This window comes from Sprattus sprattus (assembly GCF_963457725.1).
Source record: "Sprattus sprattus genome assembly, chromosome: 1".
Taxonomy (NCBI): Eukaryota; Metazoa; Chordata; class Actinopteri; order Clupeiformes; family Clupeidae; genus Sprattus; species Sprattus sprattus.
The window spans coordinates 66,900,808-66,921,063 of record NC_137920.1 but is presented as its reverse complement, the minus strand read 5'-3'; the positions used below and the strand labels follow the sequence as shown (position 1 = coordinate 66,921,063).

Sequence of the window (20,256 nt, the reverse complement as noted above, 5' to 3'; positions counted from 1 at the left end):
CCTTCCACCCTGTGTGGCTTTGGAGCGGCCGAGTGGTTTTTACTTTCAGCAGAAGTTATGAAGCGGAAGGACAAGCTGTCTCGGGCATCATCAAGCTTTTGGGAAGTCGATACCTTTGAACATCAGATAGCTTTGAGCAACGCAACGCCCTTTAGATATAATCACAAGCACACTGCTTCAGACTACGCAGTGGAGGGGGAGACTCTTTATGGAGACAGGCTTTGCCTGTTTGAAGAGTTACCACCTTTGTAAAACAGTGAGTGCTGACTCTGGTGTTGAGGCTACATTGAGGCTATGTTGTAACAAGGTGGCTCAAGAATTAATATTCTTGTTTAGGGCTGCACTGAGACCATTCTTTTGGTGATCGATACAATAGTGGGTCCTGTTCTCAAGAGGGTCTCCTAGAACTGAGGACTGCTTTCTCTGGGCACTTGGTGTTAATCTAGGAAAGACATGCAGAGTAACCGAAACAGACTGAAACATAGAACAGGTCTAATTTCCAACAAAACTATGTGCTGTATTTCATCTGTTACTAGACCAGAATGTTTTAAATGGCTTTGTTGTGTGGCACAGCAGCTATTTACCCATCTCTCTGTGCCATCAGTCCAGTGACTTGAATGTCAGCTGCTTGTGGGGTGTGACTATGGAATGCGATCCTACAGTATGTAGTGGTGTCAGTATCAGATCAAGTGCTGAAACTATCACTGATACTATCAGTTGAAACCTCACTGTCCTCTTTGCCCATTACCAGCCTTACAAATAAGGCCGGGCACCTCGGACATTTAGATCATGATAAAGATAAATATAAATTCTTTTTTTTTTTCTATTTAGAAACTGCTGTGCCATCTACCCTAAATCCTCACCCCTCTGCTCTCCTTTATATTGGCTTGTGTAGCCCTGTGAGATGTGACTGATCTGGGCTTAATGGGTGGTTGACAGTGTACATTCAGGAAGCTGTTGCCTGAGCGGAGAAAGATGCAGCCATTGCATGAATTATGCATCATGTGCAGTTTTTTGGCTCTCATGCTGTGAATTCACGAGTAGTTTTACTCCAGATGAAGCACAATACTGATGGTCCTGCAACACAGCAGTGTCAGTTTCCCATTTGTGCTGTGTAAAGGTGCAATGTAAAAGCAATTTCAGATATTTGACCTGTCAAAGGAGCCAAATGTTCGCTCAGCTTTTCTCTTCACCCCCTCTTACTTTTTGATCTTAAAAGTGCTGATAAAAGCTTAAACCACTTCTTTCATCCTGAGGTAATTTTATATTCAGCACCCAAGATGTCTGTTTAGGCATAAAAGTTAAGTATGATGGCTTCAACACACAGAATTTTGTTCTGTGTAAGGTCATTCAGAACCCCGAAACCTTATCAAAGTACTTTTGCAGACGTTGCATTTATTCCATTTAATTCACCGACATAATACTGAAATGATTTATGAACGTTTGCCTGTGTTGTATGTCATAGCGACAACTGACTGCTGAGAGTGCAATCAATAAGAGGGTCACTTTGACTTCCTGCACTTTCACATCCTCCTCTACTGATGAGGGGCTTTTGGGAGAGCTCACCACAGGGGTCGGAGCAAAACGGGGGCCGCTCACTTCCTGATTCACTTTATAGTCCTCATGACTTAGCACTTAAAACACACCAACCCCACCAGGCCAGGTGCTCAACAGATGCTGAAGATTTGCTGACACAGAAGGACTGAGAAATTGACATTATTCTCAATCTCAGCCTTTTACTTCTTATAACTACTTTTACTAGGTTTCCCTCAATCTTTAATTGTCTCAAAACCCTTTTCCTTTATGTGGACCTTGCATTCTACTAGGAACAATTATGTCTAGTATTAATCACACGTGTTAGTCTGGCCTTTTTCTGGCAGAGACAGACTGAGGGTTTCATGAAGTGAGACGTATTAGAAATTATCAACAAGGTCTGTATGGCTATCTCTTGAGTGATGACATATGACATTTAAGTGCCTGATATGTCTGAAATTGACATTTCCAGATGTTATTTTGGTTTTATCTCATTAACACAAGACTGACTTGCTATTTACACTTCAATGTTATCTGTAGGTCATCATGGAGTCCTTGAGCCTAAAATCCAATTTGATTCGATTTGTTTTCCAAATCTTTAATGGATCCTGTGATCTGCAGTCCACAGACCACAAAGTAAAACTTAAATATAGTTTTGGGCTTTTCCCTGCACAGCTTGCTCTGAGCGACGAGAAATTCCCCTTCACCAAACGAAACCCTCTAGTAGGACAGAAAGAGAGTTCCAGAAGGAGTGATGTCACTTTTGTGGCAACGTAGTCCTGAAATGAAACAGTTTTAGAGTAGTTTTGGACGACTTAGTGAGACAGAGGTGGGGCAGAGGCTCGTACTCTGCATATGACCTTCCTGTCAGGAGCTGAGGGCTTTTTTCCTACTTTTGCGCCAGCATCTCCCCTCACGCCAAGGCACACTGCCACATCACTGCAGAGGACGCAGCACTGGACTGAAGCTGACCTGGCCCTAACTCCGTTGGCTGCCATCTGAGTCCCGGGATGGAACTGGTCCTGGATGTATTGTTATTTAACCAGCTCCAGATTTCAACTAGTTCTGTTTTGGAGCACAACCAGAGGAAAGACAATAATATAAGGATTGAAAAAGGGCTAGGCTCTAGTATTCTTTACTTTGGTCTCTTCTCCTGTTTAGATGATAGAGTAGGCTTAGCTATGTAATTTAACTATTTGCAATCCTGAGAGATCTGGCTGACCACTGCTGTGGTGCTAACCTGCTGTAGTACCAATAGAATGCCAGGGAAACTGAAAACAATAGGCACATTTCACAAGGTATTCAAAAGCATTTCCTGTTAAGTCTAGCCTCAGTGCTTAACCCACTTCAAGAGCAAATATGCCTTTCGCTAGGGAGAGCGAGCTGACAATATATCAAATAAGTTCCTTGGCTAAAGAAACTATCTACAGTCAAAGAGTCAATTGTTGTCCTGTCCACTGGAATTGGTTGCCCAGGAGTTTGTGCCAGGAGGGATTAGATCTGCTGCTCATGTGAGCCGTGTGACACCAGACTCTCACTCCTCAGGCTTCTCTCATGTTCCTCATAACACAACAGGTGGGGGCGGACGTACAGTTGCCTCGCTGACTGCAAGCCCATTACCCTCTGACCCATGTCAAAGTCCTTAGAGGCAAGTCTGTCCACTCATCTGGCTCTGATCAAGTATCTCACTCGTGTTTCGATAAAGGTCCTCTTTACTCGAATGAGGAAGCAGCAGCCCTTTCTGTCCCCACTACTATGTAGTTGCATCAATGAACTGCAACTAATTTCATATCAACATTTGTGTTGAAAAATGCCTTGTGGATTTGACTTTAACCACGGATGTCAAAAGCCCAAACCAAATAGGTGGTGACAGAGGATGGGCTACTGTCCCTACATATGTTACCTGTATTGTGAAAATGCGAACCGCACTTCTGTCCACACTTCGGGTTAGAAGAGCCATCTGCTATGAAGTGATGTGGAGTTTGAATTCTTGTTGACAGTTCCTTAGAGATAGCCAGCCAATTCCAATTGTTTTGGCCTGCACTACTAACCTATTTTTGCCAAGTATTGTAAGTGTAGCTCTGTTGAATTTCTGTAATGAGTGAACTGAGGCTGTTGAACTCCTTGAACCCTTAATTCATCCAAGCTAGAGTCACTGTTGTTGTTTCTCCCATATTCAGCCTAGTGTAGCCTTGTTAGCAGAAAGTCTGCGTTTGTTCCTTAATCAGGTTTGAAATCTGCATGTGTGGGGTGTAAAACAGGATGCGGTGGCTTGTAAAGCTCTCTTAAATTCTCTCAGTCATTAGCGGACTGTTGGAACAACCTTTTTTGTGTGCTGCGTAGGCGTGGTCAGCCAGAGTTACCCCATTGCCGCCACACCACTAACTGGCGCTTTTGTAAAATGGGAGTCGTGAGCGGCTTTTAAGACCGCCCACATTTTCTTCGTCCTTGGCATTTCTGAGGCTTGCTGACTTAATTGGGGAAAATGAAAAAAGCTGGAAAAAGTGTGCAAAGCGTTTCTTCTCCCCTTGTTGCCTCTAAGAGCTGTGTGACACACAAAGACAGGCTTTGTGAGACTGAGCTGAGGCCAGTGAGGGTTGCTGTCCACCCATCGAAGTGGAGACTGGCACATCCACTATCCACCAGTCAGCTTAAGCCATGAATAAAAGCACACATCCCTTATGAGGTGAAACAAACGTGTGCAATTAAATTATGCTGCACTGCAAGGCTGTGGTTGTATTTTATAAGTCACCCCTTGTCAGTGTCTGAATGAAGATCCTAAGGTAAATCAAGTATGGGGATGGGAGATGGAGAAAAGGAAATATTTTTTATTTTAAAAGAGAGTGCCGTAGCGAGTAAACTTTACTATAGTGGCTGTGTGGTCAACATCAGACAACTTCTTAAAGAGAGCTTGGATTCTAAAAATGGGAAATGTTGCACTTCCTGAGAAAGTCTGGAAAAATGGTGTGAGATGAATGGAAAAACTTTTGCCATACTTCCCCATATCGCTCTCTCTCTCTCTCTCTCTCTCAGACCCACACGCACAGCAGGCAGCCAGCTTCCTCGTCTTGATCACAGTGTGAAGGCAGTCAGCAGCAGCTCTTGGCCCTGGGTCTCCCGAAAGGCTGTCTTATCAGGACTGCTGCATGGGCAGATCTGCCCTCCGAAGGCAGCCAGGGTCTTCTGTGGGCTGCATGCGGACGCTCACGCAGTCTGGAGTCACACAGCTGAGGCTTCACAGCACTCGGGGATCGCTTTTCCACTGCAGCTTGTTTTTGTCCGTGAGTAAATCTTGTGCATTCTCTCCTTAAGTGTCACCTCACTTTCTCCCTCTTTTTTTCCATTTCTCAGAGGACATCTGTTGTTGTGATCTGTGAGGCGCTGGCTCCAGGTCTGTGGTGGAGGTGTGTGTGTGTGTGGGTGTGTGTGTGTGTGAGCGCGTATGAGCCTCAGTTACTGTGTGTGAGCTCCACTTTACCAGGGGGATACATGGCCTACAGGGCATCACAGAAGCAACATGATGAAGCGGACAGGATTGTTTTAAAGTATCTGAGAATTCTAGCCTGTCGAGTTCTTTTCTCTCTTTTTGCTTATGGTGTGTGATTCTTCGTTCAAATGTGGAGTAACGCACCATGCTGTATTAGGCTCTTTGGAGGCTCTTAAAATCAGAGTTATTTAAGGAATAAATGAGAACCCTGGCCACAGCCCTGTGGGACACATCAGAGGATGTGATGAAGCGCCTTGATATACAGCTCTCAACATCCTTACTGAAGACCCCTGCCAAACCATGGAATCAGCTCAAAACCTCTGTGATGCAGCACAGAGAATGTTAATTCCAGTTAAGTAGTAAGTGCTTTTTAAGCCACTGCTTTGTATTCAGCTGACAAAGTTAAGTAAGGCAAGGCAAACCAAAGCAAAGCCAAAAGGCCTGTTGTTCAGAACACTGAGGTAACTTTCTGTGGTGAGAGAGATTTGTCTGTCTGTTTAAGCAAGCATTCGTGTAAAAAAAAAATAATGCTCAAGCATTACATAAATGCAGTGGATATCAAAGTGGTGTTAGAGGATGTTTGTTATCTGACTGTAAATGTTTGAGACTGAAAGTAGCATTTTTGGCCATGATGTTCCTCTCTCTCGTTCCTCAAAAAGCCCTGACAGGATGTTGAGTTTAAGATAAACATTGCGTCATGACTGAAATCGCTTCAGTTAGTCAGGGTGTTGGTGACTGTTTGAAACCAGCCCCTCCAGCCCTTTGGCACAGCATCCATGCATTACAGGGTGTAGCAGAGGTAAGAGCCGCTATCATCATGCATCAGCACTTTCAGGAAACCAGTCAGCTAGTTTGCTCTCACACTTTCGGTTTTGTATCACCACATCTTTTGACCAAGGGTCGCTGAGTCGCTGGGGCGTAAAGGGTCATTTGATTTCATTGCAGTCTATGGCTTCTGGTGAAAACCAGGTGTGAGAGAAACAGACATTTTGACTAGGCAGACACTTCCATAGGTGTTACCAGTGGAGCTGTCATTTTGAGTCAGAGTCTAGCTGTCAAGGTATGACTCCTACATATTTTTTCGCTGTGAAATAAATAAATTATATTGCTTCACTTTAGACTGTTAGACTGCTTTAGACACCATATAGTAAATAACAAATTACCAAATACCTGTCAGCTAGTCCTAATTCAACTACCTGTTAACCAATGGCAACTGACAGATTAACTCACTTAGCATTCTTTGGTAGAAGAATCACAGTCTATCTGATCTGAGTCATGGTAACAAACTAATAGGTAACAAATAAATAAGTAGGAAACCATTATCTTACAAACACATCTATTAAAGTGCAGCTTGATGGAAACAGTTAAATATGTTTTTCGGAAACTGAATGTTTCCGCAAATAGCATGTTACTCATTTTATCACTTGTATGAGTCATAGGAGTGAGCACAATTTTCACATAGACATGAAGAGATTATATAATTGAATATGACAATTTTACAGTACTGTTCATTGTTGCTTTGGGTTTGTTTACTGACAAATAAGTGCCTAATATAGATGTGTTTATATGCCACGGGTTACTTGGCAGTTTCTTTAAACCTATGTTTTTTTTTCATGTACGAATTTTACTAAATTATCAACTATACATTAGATTTGACCGTTAGAATTAGCCGTTTTAAAAATGATACTACCATCTTCCTGGTGAAAGTCCTGACCCTGTGTGTGAGGACAGGTCATCATTTGCATGGGGACGCACCAGGGAAGATGCACATTATCCTACATCAAAAGCATTGCTTGCAGGGCAGAACAGTTTGAAAGGGCAACACTGTTGATTTGAAACATTGATTCTTAGCTGTGTAGCACATTCTCTCAGAGTACTTTGAGTCATTAACTGAATTAAGTTTTGATCTTAAATGCTAGGCTTGCTCAGGCTAAACTAGGCGACGCACACAGGGAGGGTTGTGGACCTGTTGTCCACATTCATGTTGAGTCTCAGTAGCTACAGATTTCAGTAACAGAGGCTGGAGTTTTATTTTCTAGTTTAGGCCTCACTTTTATCTTCTTTTTGGGAGCTACATACATGTAATTAAGGACAAGGGCACCCTACTACTTAGGGGTGTGGTCACTGAAGAAACATATTTCATTTTTCAACCGTTTGCCTAACTAATGTCGAAGCAGGGGAATTTGACAGGATACTCTAAATATAGTCCAACCACAGTCCGCTGTGCAATTTCTTACTTCCTGCCAAGATACATGGGGTGCATGCTTTTTACGAAACTTAAGTAGCCTTAAAACGAGATGATAAGCTAATCTGGAAACAGAAATGGTGTACATGGTTGTCATGACAGCATCATTAGTTTGTCATCAGGGCCAAATGGATTTGTTTTGCATAAGGAATTAGATCGACATTGTATTTCCTCTGATATTTTATATTATAATTAAGAAAGCCTGCTGGAAAAGTAGGCCTTATCCTACTAGGGCTGTAAACGAAAAGGGATGTGAGTTTGTGTGTTTGACCGCAGAGAAGTGATTGTTGCCTGGGTCGACAATCTGGACCACATCCGGAGCTGCTCCTTAATCTGATGGAATAATCTACATGACAGTGCATTGGAAAAATTCCTTCCAAGATTAATCTGCCCCTCAAACAAAGTCTCTAAAATGTATTTCCATTTTGGGCTCTCACAGACTAGTGACTTGTACTGTTCTGCGACTCGGATGAGGGTTTTATCTGGGTCATTTTATTTGGGACTTGCTGTTGGATAATTGACCTGATTCTTCACAGAAATGTTAGGTTGTCTGTGAAATGCTTTGCTCCACAAAGTCAGAGTGTACGCCCAGAGATGTTTGAAACATGCCTTACTTCTCTCTGCAGTGTAAAGAAGCCGAATCTCTACTCTTATTTAGCCTGAAAAAAAAAGCTGTCTGAAACATCTGATCAGAATGTGACCATTGCATCACACACTATCTATCTTGCAACAGAGTGCCTTCTTTGATGGTTATTTACATTTGTTTCTTTCTTTCACTTTTCTGATGTCTTAAAATAGTTGAGTAAGTGACTGACCCCAGGCTTCTAATAGAAGGGCTTTTGAAGTGCTGTGCCCGTGAGCTTGCTCTGTTCCCCCCTCTCTGAAGCCCTGCTGTGTCCTCACGCTGGAGGCTGCAGCCATGGTGGTGGGCATCTCCGTCACATGAGGGCCTGCACAGAGGGCCGCTGTGTGCCGTAATCAGATAAGGACCTGCAAGCTTCCCTCAATTAACTTACCCTGCTCCTGCTCCTGCTCATACTCCTGAAGTCTCCATTAATCTGTGGTTTAAAAGGACCATCACACCATTCCAGTGCCTGACGGCCGACTCAGCTGACCTCCACTCCGCTCTGCTCGCCTTCTGCGTTAGTGTTGGTTCAGAGCCAGCGCCGCGTGAATGCTGAGTTCAGAGCTCTGGCTTTTTTCACTCTCAGCAGTGGGGATTAGGTTCGCCCAGACCCCCAGGTACACGGCGGGACTAATTTGTTGATGCTGCTTGAATGATGCCCTTCAGAGCATCTTATTTACAGGTCACACCGAAACAAACTGTGAACAAACAACTCTTGAGAGCATAGTGGCTGGATTCAAAGCTTTTTTTCCTGAACTTGCTGAAGCTACCTCTCTGTACACTGTGAAACTTTAATTTACTAGTGAATTTCACTCCTTCACAAATTTCCTGGCATGCCTAAATTTGTATCAAAACTCATTTTTTGATGCAGAAAAATGCTAGCCTATCCAGTCTGCCTGGCTTTCAGTTCCTTTACTTTTTTTCTGTTGCTTTAAAAAAAAAAAAAAAAAAAGCTATCCAATGCCCACCCACGCTATTGAAGTAGTCATAGAAACCTCGGTTACAGTACGTACAGCAGTCATAGATTTTCCATGTAGCCACCAGAGTTGAGCTGTGATAGCGTGAAGCACTAGTAAGGGACAGACTGAGATGCTCAAGACACAGTGATTAGGCCTCAGGCTTCTGAGACAACCTAAACCCTTTTAGGAGAGAGACTTCAATGAAGCAGACCCCTTATTTCAGTAGAGAGACTGTTGGGAGGTTTCCAGTTGGATCCTTGCAGGATTTACCATCAGATTTCTTTGATTAAGATAGAAGGCCAGTTAGGGTGATCATTTCCTAGATTGGAGTCACATATAAATGAAGTCCAATCCATTAGTCTCCTTTCCCAAGTGGTTCTGTGACCGAATCGAAAGAGTCCTCCGTCTGACTCTGTGATGAGCGTGTGTTGCCTTTATGTAGCCCAGGATTCCGATCAATGAGGAGGCGCACTACAGGAAACCCTGAGCAGCAGCCTGGAGATCCCATTATCATGGATGTGTGTGGGTGGTGGCGGGGTGTGCACTTTCTGCTCTTTTACTGTAATACCATCGCACTCTTTCTATCTCTCTCTCGCTCTCTCTCTTGCTCTCTCTCTCACTAACTCACTCACTCACGCACTCACTCACTCACTCACACACTCACTCACTCTCTCACTCTTTCTCTCTCTCTTTCTCTCTCTCTTTCTCTCTCTCTCTCTCTCTTTCTCTCTCTCTCACTCTCTCCTCTCTTGGCTCTCACTCAATATCTGACTGTCTATTCTTTTGTCTGCTTGTATGTTTACTTCTATGTGTACCTCTTTGTTTGTCTCTTCCCCTCCTCCCCTTCTCCTTCCCCTCTTACTGAAAAGCATTAGCCTGGCCCTTCCCTCACTAGCCACCTGTCCCTCCTCTCATATTACCTCCTCTTAAGTGGTATCATTATCATACCTAGTCGCCTGCTCTCACCCATTCAGTGGGAGTGAGTCAGCCCTCGTCCAGTGCTGATGGATGACTGAGGTGGCCCTGAGCTCCATTAGTGGGCCTGCTGACCCGCCGCGGTCTGGGCAGTGTGTTATCAGGTGTCTGCCGTTCCACTGGGGCTTCCCTGGGCCGGTAGCACTCGGATGGGAGGCTCCTTTCACTCAAGCACTTTGTCACAATAAATATCCAGGCAGGGAGCTGCTGGTGTTAACTAGATTGCAGCTATCTGCTTTTTTAATGCCCAACCATGGCAACACCCTTTTTCCCCTGTCTTTCTCACTCATTGCTCTCATCTCTTGATTGTTCTTCCTTCTTGTCATTGTTTTGTATTTGATGTATTTGCTTTGTTCAGTTGAATGTCTACAAATATGACTTACCATTACATTGTTACATATTGTTACTTTAAATCTAAGAAGCCTTATGGAGTTTTTGTCCACTACTTAGTGCATAGCATGCACAGCTAGTGGGAACGTCAGGTGTGTTCTATCCTTCACATGACCATATTCCATCAAAATGTATGTGAAGATGATACCAAAAGTAGTTGGTCATTAAAACATACCTCAAAAGGGGCAAATTGTGGCATAATGACACTTTACAGTATTACACGTATAATTTTGCTCCACCGCACAAAGTCATATCCTGTTCATAAAACCGTAGGTTCCCTCAAGAGGATGCTTTTAATAGAAAGCTACTTTCAGATTTGTCCTGTCCCTCAGCACCGACTCTGTTCTGCCCTCTGTCTGTCTTCTGCAGAGCGAGGACACTGAGCACACAGAGCCATGTTGAGAGGGGCGGCCGCCACCAAGGCCCCGCTGGCCAGGGCTGGGGCTTCGGACAGGAGCCAGGTGCCTACCGCTCTCTCTGCCAACACCATGAAGCCCTCCCGCCTCCTCAACTCCCAGCCCTCTGACCAGCGCTTTGGCAAGGTAAGAGCCCTTATAGCTGTCCAGCTCCTGGCTCACATTATATATACATATATACTCAAGTGTGTGTATTTCCTGGATGGTAACACTGATTTGAACTTTAAACTTTCTTAGTCCTTTTACTGGTCTACTGGTCTTTTGTAAACGCTAACATATATGCCATTGCTGATGTACCTAAAAAAAAAGATCTTTGGCCTACTTAGATCAATGTGCTTATCAGTCTAGTCAAAAACATAAGTGGTGTTGGACATTTCCTACCATTTCACTTATCGTTGAATGCGTAAACTCTACGATTTTATGGATTTGGATTGCAAATGATGTAATCCAGAAACGTTGGGACTGGAATGAGTGTGGATGCAGTGCATGCATCCAGACTGGTGATCCTGATGAACTGGTGATTATCTGTGTGCGTCTGGTGTCTTCCAGTCGCGTCATTCATACGATCTCTGTACTTGCTGTAGATGAAGAGAGCGAGCAGCGATGACGCCCTGGTCAAGCCTTCACTTGGCCAACTCCCACGTTCCCGTATGAGGAAGACTGTCACGTCAGGAGCCATTTCTGATCTGGCTGACCCCAAAACACGCACCGCCACAGGTAAGACAAACACCCACGTGCACATACACACACACACACACACACACACACACACACACTGATACAGATGCAGGCACACACACACCCACACTCAAATACACACATACACCCTTCCTTCCTTTTTCATTGTTTCTTTATTGCCTTTAAAAGTGGTTGGCTATGGAGGCAAGCACCCCATTTCACCTGAGGTCTGTTTTAAATGTCAACCCCAGGGCCAGACATGACATGGGAGCCGTATGGCCCAGCCTTCTTTATCTGCAGCCTCCACACTTTCCCAGCAAATATTATACTTGGCAGAGCAGAGGTGCTGAGTGTGCTCTACACTGAGCCCCTGTCTGTTTTAACGTGTTATTCTTTAATTGTTCCATGGTGTCACAAACTGTTATTTATTGGTTATCTGTTATAAATGACTGCAGAAACAAGGGGCCTTGCAGTGTCTTTGTGAACTTAAACTAGATGTTTTAGAGAGATATTCCCTCGACGGCCACTAGGGGGCCACAGCTGATCACTGCTTGGCTGATGTGCCTTTAGCCCTATTCTCCTTTCCCCACTTCTGTAAACAATCGGATTTTCAATCTTCAGTTTCATATCTGCTGTGCAGCTGTGCTGCAGGTTGACTCACAGCGCTCAGGTGAGGAGGTGAACGCTCTGAAGAGTATTTTCCACGGCTTTGAACCGCCTGCTGCTGTGGTGGATGAGCGCCACTGCTTGTTTGATTAGCAAATCCTGAAAATAACTCTTTGAACGCGGGCCATTTTTGTCTTAGATAATAAGGAAAGTATGACTTTTTGTTTCCAGAGTTAGTGTGTGTGGACATGGGAAGGAGTGAACTTTGATCAGTTTGCCTTCCCGTTGTCCTCTCGTGAAGGCGGGTCATCTTTTGTTCTCACGGGAATACTTGTGAGATAGACGTATCCAAATAATGTTTCGAACTGGAACATTGTGTACATGTTTGTACGCCTCCTTTGTCATTTTCATCGTGAAATATCTCATGAAGATAACCACTAGGTTCAGTGATGGGTCAGTGTAAAGCCCTGTGAAAGGGTGACTGCGTGGGACAGTCCAGCAAAGCAACACACATATTACTACCTACTCCATCACTGTGGCAGACTATTAGCTCCTTGCCCTTAAGACAGATGGACACATTTATCTAGAGATGGATCCTCTTTCAGCATCATAGGGGTGAAAGACTGTTGCAGTTCTTCCCTTCTCCCCTGTGTGTGTGTGTGTGTGTGTGTAGGGGGGGGGGGGTGCACTGATAACAGTAATTGGGTAGAAGTAATTTAATGGTGACTGACGCCCCCTAACCCGCCTGTTCTCAAACATCTAGGTCGCCATTGTGTTAGAAAAACACATGTGAGCTGACTTTGTGGCAGTGGAGTGTAATCCCACTTGAAAGATATAATTATGGCCAACATGTAGTAGTCCAGCTGTAGGGCTGCTATTGGATAATTACTGAGAAGCAGTGGCAGGAATCATTTAGGGAAGATAATTCTGTCATCTCAAGGAATGCATCGCTGACCCCAAACCCTGTCTAATGCACAAGTAGAATGTAGATTAACATTGTAGGATGTCTGTGTGTCCTAAGTAAATTGAGAGTTTTGTTGGTGTTATCACATTATATAATGTTGCCATGTACACATACAGTACATGAACAAATGCTTTGGATGTCTGTGAAAATTGCATTAATGTAGTATAAGAGGTTAACATTTTCCCTCGAATGCACACAGAGTTGAGGCCTTCTGTGTGCGTCATGTTTGTGGAGGTCCTTCTGGAGTGTACGTTCACCCTTCAGGAGGAGGGTGTGTGTTAGGCATGGGTGAGTTCTCCGTGAGCAGTGTTTAGCCTCACGTTGTGAAGGAATGTCCGGCTCTTCTGGGTTCGGCCTCACGGCTGAATACCAGGCGTGGGGTGGAGCTGCCTGCCGTTGAATACCCCGCTGCACCCTGTATGGTGTGGCGGTATTGTTTGTTGGGTTCTCCCTCACGTGGCGGTTGGTGCTCACAGGGCGTCAACCCCTTAGGAAGTGTTCATCTTCACCCAGGCAGATAAGTGCTGTCAATCCTGAGAATCCACGCTCAATGCCTCTGCTAATTACATGACGTGCATTACAAGCGCTTAAATGGTCTGGCAAATGTCAGAAATGTATGTAAAGCCTCCCAGGTTTTATGCTTCGTGCCTTTAAACACCCCATTTGGCAATAATGTTGACAGTGCCTGTGTTAACAGTCTTGGGTTGGTGCCCGTGTCCATACGCCCGTGTTTGTGTTCGGCTGCTCTGTGTCTCTTTGTACGTTCTGGGGTGAATTGTTCTGTTGTGCTCAGATCTGGTGGCCATCTGAGCCTGGTGGTTTGAGCTAATGGGGTGTTTGCTTATCCAGACCTCATTAAAACCTGCACTTGTACACACACACACACACACATACACACACACACACACACACACACACACACACACACACACACACACACACTGATCAGTTGTTTATTTGCAAGGTCCCTGGATCACAGAAATCTCACTAGGCTCCAGGAGATGAGTCACAACGCGGTACACTGACACAAACAAATCCAGCCGAATCACCAAGACATTGTCAAAACAGTCTGAAGAAGTGCCTGTTTACTGATCCTTCTTTCACAGTGGAATGTAAATCAGAAAACCTAGCCAATTTATTTGCATGTTTAGTAGTGATTCAATCGATATGCGCCTGTACAAGAGAGCTGTTCAGAGCGCTCATTATTTTTTTTTCTCCTATTATGAAGCTTAACTTCAAATAGAACAGATGCCAGATTGTACCTTTTAGTTTTAATAAATGAGGGAAAGTCTGGTACTCTTCACACTTCAGTGGAAGTTAGCAGAGGTCCACAGACTGTGGATTTTAATCAAGATGTAAGCGCCTCTCAGGCAGAACATCCTCCCTTAACGGATGTTTCTGAGTGACAGGTCTGGAGACGGCTGTGAGCAAGCCCAATCTTGGGCTGGCATTTAGACTCTCCACATGCTCTTTTGATGGAGGAGATTTTCAGATGGTTGTGTCGTGACATTTGGTGTGCGAGAGGGCTTGGATTTTTAAGGGTGGCATTTTTTTGTTGATGTCTTCAAGTTATGCCATGGCTTTTTTTTAAAGGCTGCTATGGAGCTAGGGTCAGCCCCCCCCCCCCCCCTTTTTATTTTTTTACTGAGAGGACCTGCTTTGCCCAGATCTGTATACTAAACTCTGCTATGAAGTTCTGTTTGTAATGTTAATCCTGTGTTGGTAGTACATGGGTCCTCCTTATATTACTTTAAAGTCGCCCCAACTGGTTTGTTTTCCTGTCACTTGTGGGAGTGGTAGCATATTTTGAATCGCCATTCCACATTGGAATGTGTCCTTTTGTGGGGAAGCACCTCAGTATTGGGAATTCCCACCTCATGCATCTCATCACTCCGCAGCCGTGCCGCGTCGCTGTGCAACGCACTGCTGTCCTAAATGAGGTGATATCCCATGACACATGCACAGACTCTGGGCATTCGCATCACTCCCACATTCCTCAAATGCCCTGATTGAAAAAGTCCAAGTCACATCAGCACATCTCGCTGCCCATCGCCACATGCCCCACCCACCCCAACACCCAACCTCACCCAACCCCACCTCCCCCCCCCACCCCAACACCCAACCTCACCCAACCCCACCTCCCCCCCCCACCCCAACACCCAACCTCACCCAACCCCACCTCCCCCACCCACCCCAACACCCAACCTCACCCAACCCCACCCCCCCCCCAAAAAAACCCTTAGCTGACTCCAAACAGGCCAGAGCCAGGCAGATAATTCAAAGATATTTCCTCTCCGGCTGCACTCTGGCTGTAAATTGGTTTGTGTAAGCTGATGGATGGGCCATTCCACTGCCTATGTCTGCTGTGCGAAGCAGCAGGCACCAGCCAGCACGTGCCACATGCTGTGGTGTGGACCCAGATAAGACTGGGCTGATCCTCTGTCTCTCTGAGATGTGTTTGGCACTTTTCAGTATTACTTTTATTTTTACACACAGACAGACAGACAGACATACAGACAGACTCTGTATCTTTCTATTTCTTTCTCTCTCAGACATACACTTCTTTTGTAGATTGAAATAGTACTGATGTAAAACGGTGGATGTTGCAGTTTGTTTCAGATTTCAGAGCTATTAAAATATTCTGAAATTGTTGCTGCATCTGCTCTCTTTCTCTCCCTCCCTCCTTTCTCTCTCAAAGACACACACACACACAGCATCAGATTTTATATTCATTAATACATTCATTAATGTATATAGCAGATCAAAGACTTGAATGCAAATGATATGTTGTGAAACTGCTGGAACAGTATGCATGCACTCACATGCATTGAGATGTGCTGTACCGGCTTACAGGACCTGGGAGGTCTAATCCACCAGTGGTGGAAGGATTCTAATGCATATCGAGACTGAGCGATTGCTAGAGAGATTGACCACCCTTTACAGTCAGTCTAACAAACCTGTCCGTCTAGGGGTTAAAGGACTACTGTGACCACTCCTCTTACTTGAGGACCTCATCAATATTTAAGTGGAGCTTCTGGCCCACTGGGGAGGATCTCCAGCGAAGCGAGAGGAGCGGAGTGGAGGCTGCTGTGGGTGTGTGCTCACTGGCTCACTCTCCTATAAATAGCTCTCTTCCAGCAGGCTCTCCCAGAGGCCTTTCTCACAGGTGGAGCCACACCAGTCACGCCCCTTTCTCTCTCTCTCTCTCTCCCTCTCTCTCTCTCTCTCACTCTCCCTCCCTCTCTGCCTCTCTCTCTCCCTCACTCTCTCTCTCTCTCCCTCACTCTCTCTCTCTTCCTCTCTCTCTCTCTCTCACTCTCTCTCTCTCTCTCTCTCTCTCTCTCCCTCTCTCTCTCTTCCTCTCTCTCTCTCTCTCTCTCTCTCTCTCACTCTCTGCCTCTCTCTCCCTCTCTCTCTCTCTCTTCCTCTCTCTCCCTCTCTCTCTCTTCCTCTCTCTCTCTCTCTATCTCTCTCTCTCGGCCCACGTGTGGATTGAGGCAGCTTGACACTCACGTGGGAAAGTTTCTGATCATTTGTCTGAGAAAGTGCCAGCTATGGTTTTGCCCAGAACTTGAAATGTTATTGCAGTATTTTACACACTTTCGGGAGTAAAATTGTGATGGTTAATATAGAGTGCGGCCTGCCTTTAAATGTAGTTTTTTTAAATTTATTACATATATGACTAAGCAGTTATCACGTTCAGGCATAAGACGATGCGTGGGAAGCACTTCTTTTGGTGTCAGCCACCTGTCCTCTGAACAACTGAATGAAGTGCTGGCACAGCTTCTGGTGTCACTAGTTTGCCACGGCCTAATTGTTAGCGTGCTCAGGAAGAGCTTGTCATCAGGAGTTAGTCATTCACATCTATGAGGTCAGTGATTCAGGCGTCGGTTGAGAAGGCAGGTCACCATGCCGACAGTGCCCAGCCTTTCCCGCATGTGACATCTCATTATGGGGTGGCAGAGCGCGGGGGGGCTCCTCTGACACCTGTCCGAAGAGTTGTAAATCACGAAAGCATTTTATCGGGACTGAAGTCAGGGGTTGTGTCCTCTAGCCATCCAGATCATGTGGCACTTTTATGTGCAGAGAAGTTATAGCTGAAAGCACGATGCTCGTGCCAAAACTCTTTTGTTTATTTTTTGCCAGCTGGTTATAACTTAGGGAAGGACAGTTGTTCCACATCACAGATCATATGGATTTCTCTGAGAGATTGCTTCCGGCCTCGGGGCGGGGAAGAGGGATGCTTCATCTTTTTGCTGATTTGCAACCCATCATCAGAATTATTAAAGCTTAGTCAAAAACAGTCATCTGTCAGGAGGGACAGAGAGAGAGAGAGAGAGAGAGAGATCATGCCTGGTTGTGTGTGCCTGTGCAGCCCCCTGAGTTTGAGATGAAGGATGTTTATGTCAGAACCATCCTGCAGCCTCCTGTCATTGTGAGGGATGAGGAGCCGAGGCAGCCGCAGCAGGAGGGGAGGAGTGAGGAGGAGAGAGGAGGGGCGATGGCGAGGGGTGAGGAGGAGAGGAGGGAAGAGGGAAAGAGGTGAGGAGGAGAGGGAAGAGGGGAGGAGTGAGGAAGAGAGGGAAGAGGGGAGGAGGAGAGGTTTGTTGGAGCTGGGGTGACGGGAACGTGCCCAGACAGCAGTCGCCCCACCCCCACCCCCACCCCAGAGGATGATGGGTGCATTCCGTTCCAAAGGGCAGACAGCCCTGTGGAACCCCTCTACACCCCCGTCCTTCAACCACCCCTCCTGGGGTGAACACATGGGGCCACTTGGAGTCCCGCTGGGACAGCCTGACCTCAATGGGCAGTCAGCCGTGACACGCAGTCGCCGACAGACACTCGAGGGCGCACATCCACCAGCAGGTACACCGCACTGGTGTGAGCACAAGCATCGGCACTCAGCTGCTGGCATGACCCCCATGCGACCTAATCCCTGCAGAGATCTTAGACAAACAATGCTTTCACCAAGGACACACAGTGCACCCGTGCTTCGCTCACCCCAAGGTGAATTGAACTGCTTCTGTAGCTCAACTTCTCAGAAGGTCATGGTTTTGGTTATATCAGCACATGTGCTGACGTGGACAAAAATGTATGTTATCAGAGTTTTGTTAAACTCAACTACTGCCTGAAACACCTATCCGGCGGGCGGGGGTAGGGGGGGTGGCCAGTGGCGAAAGCAGTAGCATGCTGACCATTTCTAGGCTGAGGACCCTTGGAGACCCGAGTTTGGGTTAGGCTTGCCATCATTTTCGATCCCAGTCCCACTCATCTCACCAACACTCTCTCTCCCTCTCTCTCTCTCTCTCTCTCTCTCTCTCTCTCCTCTCTCTCTCTCTCTCTCTCTCTCTCTCTCTCTCTCTCTCTCTCTCTCTCTTATTTCATTGTCTCGCCTCACTATTCTATATAGGAAATACCTCTACGAAGAACTGTGTGTGTGTGTGTGTATGAGGGAGTGAGGATGGTCCAGCTGTAATGAGGGAGAGCAGCCAGCCTGGCTAAGGGAAGGAGGCAGCATAACTCTTCTGTAGGGGAAGAAAGCTTCCACACAGCCTTAATGGGATTAAAACGGGGCTCACGCTGTGCACGGAGGCTCTGAGGCTGCGTTAACAGGAGCATGGAAGGAGAAGGAGACTGAGAGGAGGAAGAGAGGGAGTATAAAAATATGGCTGAAAGAGAGAGAGAGAGAGGGAGAGAGAGAGAGAGAGAGAGAGAGAGAGTGTGTTGGTGATATTCCCTAATTGTTAAGTAAGGAAGGGTGGTTGATGGAGGGAAGATGACACATTCGTGTACTTCAGTCTTCAGTTTTGGTGCGTGGCTTTTATGGCTATAAATATTTCACAGATGCATACATTGTGAATGAGCAGGGAAAAACACAAGCTCTCCTCTCAGCAGCCCCCCTCCCTTTTACCTCCTGCTGGGGGCGGCCATGGGGAGAAGGGTATAAACACACCCACCCCTCTGCATCAGTAATGCAACTAAGTTGCTTAAAAAAACACACTGGCTGGCGTGGCTGAATGCAGACGGGAGGGGTGTGTTTGTATTGACATAGACGTGTGTGTGTGTGTGTGTGTGTGTGTGTGTGTGTGTGTGTGGTTGTGTGTGGTTGTGGTTGTGTTTGTGTGCATGCATTTGAGCAGAGGGAAGAGAGTTCATCAGAATGGTCTCTTCACATCTGGAAGGACGGATGGCTGGATAGAGGGATGGATGGAGACAGTGAAGAAAGAAAAGAAAAGAGAGCAGTCCACTGTTAGAGCCTGCCAAAGGAGACTTAGCGGACGCCCCCTTTCCCTCCCTTCCCGTCTCTGTGCCGTACTTACTTACCCCCACTTTCCTCCTCGCTCTCTCCCTTTTTTCATCTGCTCTCTGTTCTCTGAGTGGGGAAGTTGGAGGAGATTGCCCTCCCAAAGACAGAGAGTCTGCTGTAGAGTTAGCGTGTCTCTGCAGCGGGCTAGCGAAATAAAAGCCTTAAGAGGAACAGAAAGAGGAGGAGCAGTCAGGAGAGGAGTGGCAGTGAGTCCATCAGTGCCGGGTGTGTGTGTGTGTGTGTGTGTGTGTGTGTGTCTGTGTACCGTGCATGCGTGTGTGTGTGAGCTGGTGGCCACTCCCCCAAGTGAATACTGATTAGAGCAGAACAGAGTCTGATGAAGCCCACATTGCTGCCTCTGTCACTGCTGTTACTGTTGCTGTTGTTGCTGCTGTTGCTGCCACTGCCACCCGTCAGTCTCAGTTTGTCACTGTCACCAGCATCTCAACAGCCTGGACTCAGCCAACGGGGGACCCCAGCTCTCTCTCACACACACACACACACACACACACACACACACACACAAACACTACCTGTCACCCAACCAAACACCGCCCAGGTTACTGCTGGTTCACCGGTTTCACCGACTTCTCCAGGAAGGACAGCTCAGGAAGGACACAGAAAGAAAAGGAAGCACAGTAGGGCAGATTGCCGTTCCTGGTTCTCCGTGGAGCCGGCGCGAGAGCGGAGCGTGCGTGTGTGTGTGGCGGCGGTCTCCGCTCTGCTGTGCCCACCTGGGTCTGGGTCCCAAGCCGCCCGTGGCTGATGGATTAAACTGAGCCCTCGTGAGACGGGAGACCAGAGCTGAGCAGCGGAGCGCACCCAGAGCCATGGGCAACCAAGCAGGGAGAGCCGAGGAGCAGGAGCCAGGTCTGCCTTCACACGAGCATGGGAGTTTGGCATTGGGGTAGACTGTCTGTCTCTGTCTCTGTCTCTGTCTCTGTCTCTGTCTCTGTCTCTGTCCCTGTCCCTGTCTCTGTCTCTGTCTGTCTCTGTCTCTGTCTCTTTCCCTGTCTCTGTCTCTGTCTCTGTCTCTGTCTCTGTCTCTGTCCCTGTCTCTGTCTCTCTCTG

The 20,256-nt window shown here is 46.4% G+C and overlaps 1 protein-coding gene across 1 annotated transcript in view; it reads left to right on the top strand.

Annotated features, from left to right (window-relative positions):
* specc1 (sperm antigen with calponin homology and coiled-coil domains 1) overlaps window positions 1-20,256 on the top strand; it is a gene marked incomplete at its 3' end in the record, with an annotated part of 66,043 nt that overhangs the window by 3,223 nt on the left and 42,564 nt on the right. The window contains exons 2-3 of the mRNA XM_080832564.1: window positions 10,584-10,756; window positions 11,215-11,347. Coding sequence (XP_080688690.1) covers window positions 10,610-10,756; window positions 11,215-11,347 — 280 coding nt within the window. The 5' untranslated portion in view covers window positions 10,584-10,609. The remainder of the gene's footprint in view (window positions 1-10,583; window positions 10,757-11,214; window positions 11,348-20,256) is intronic.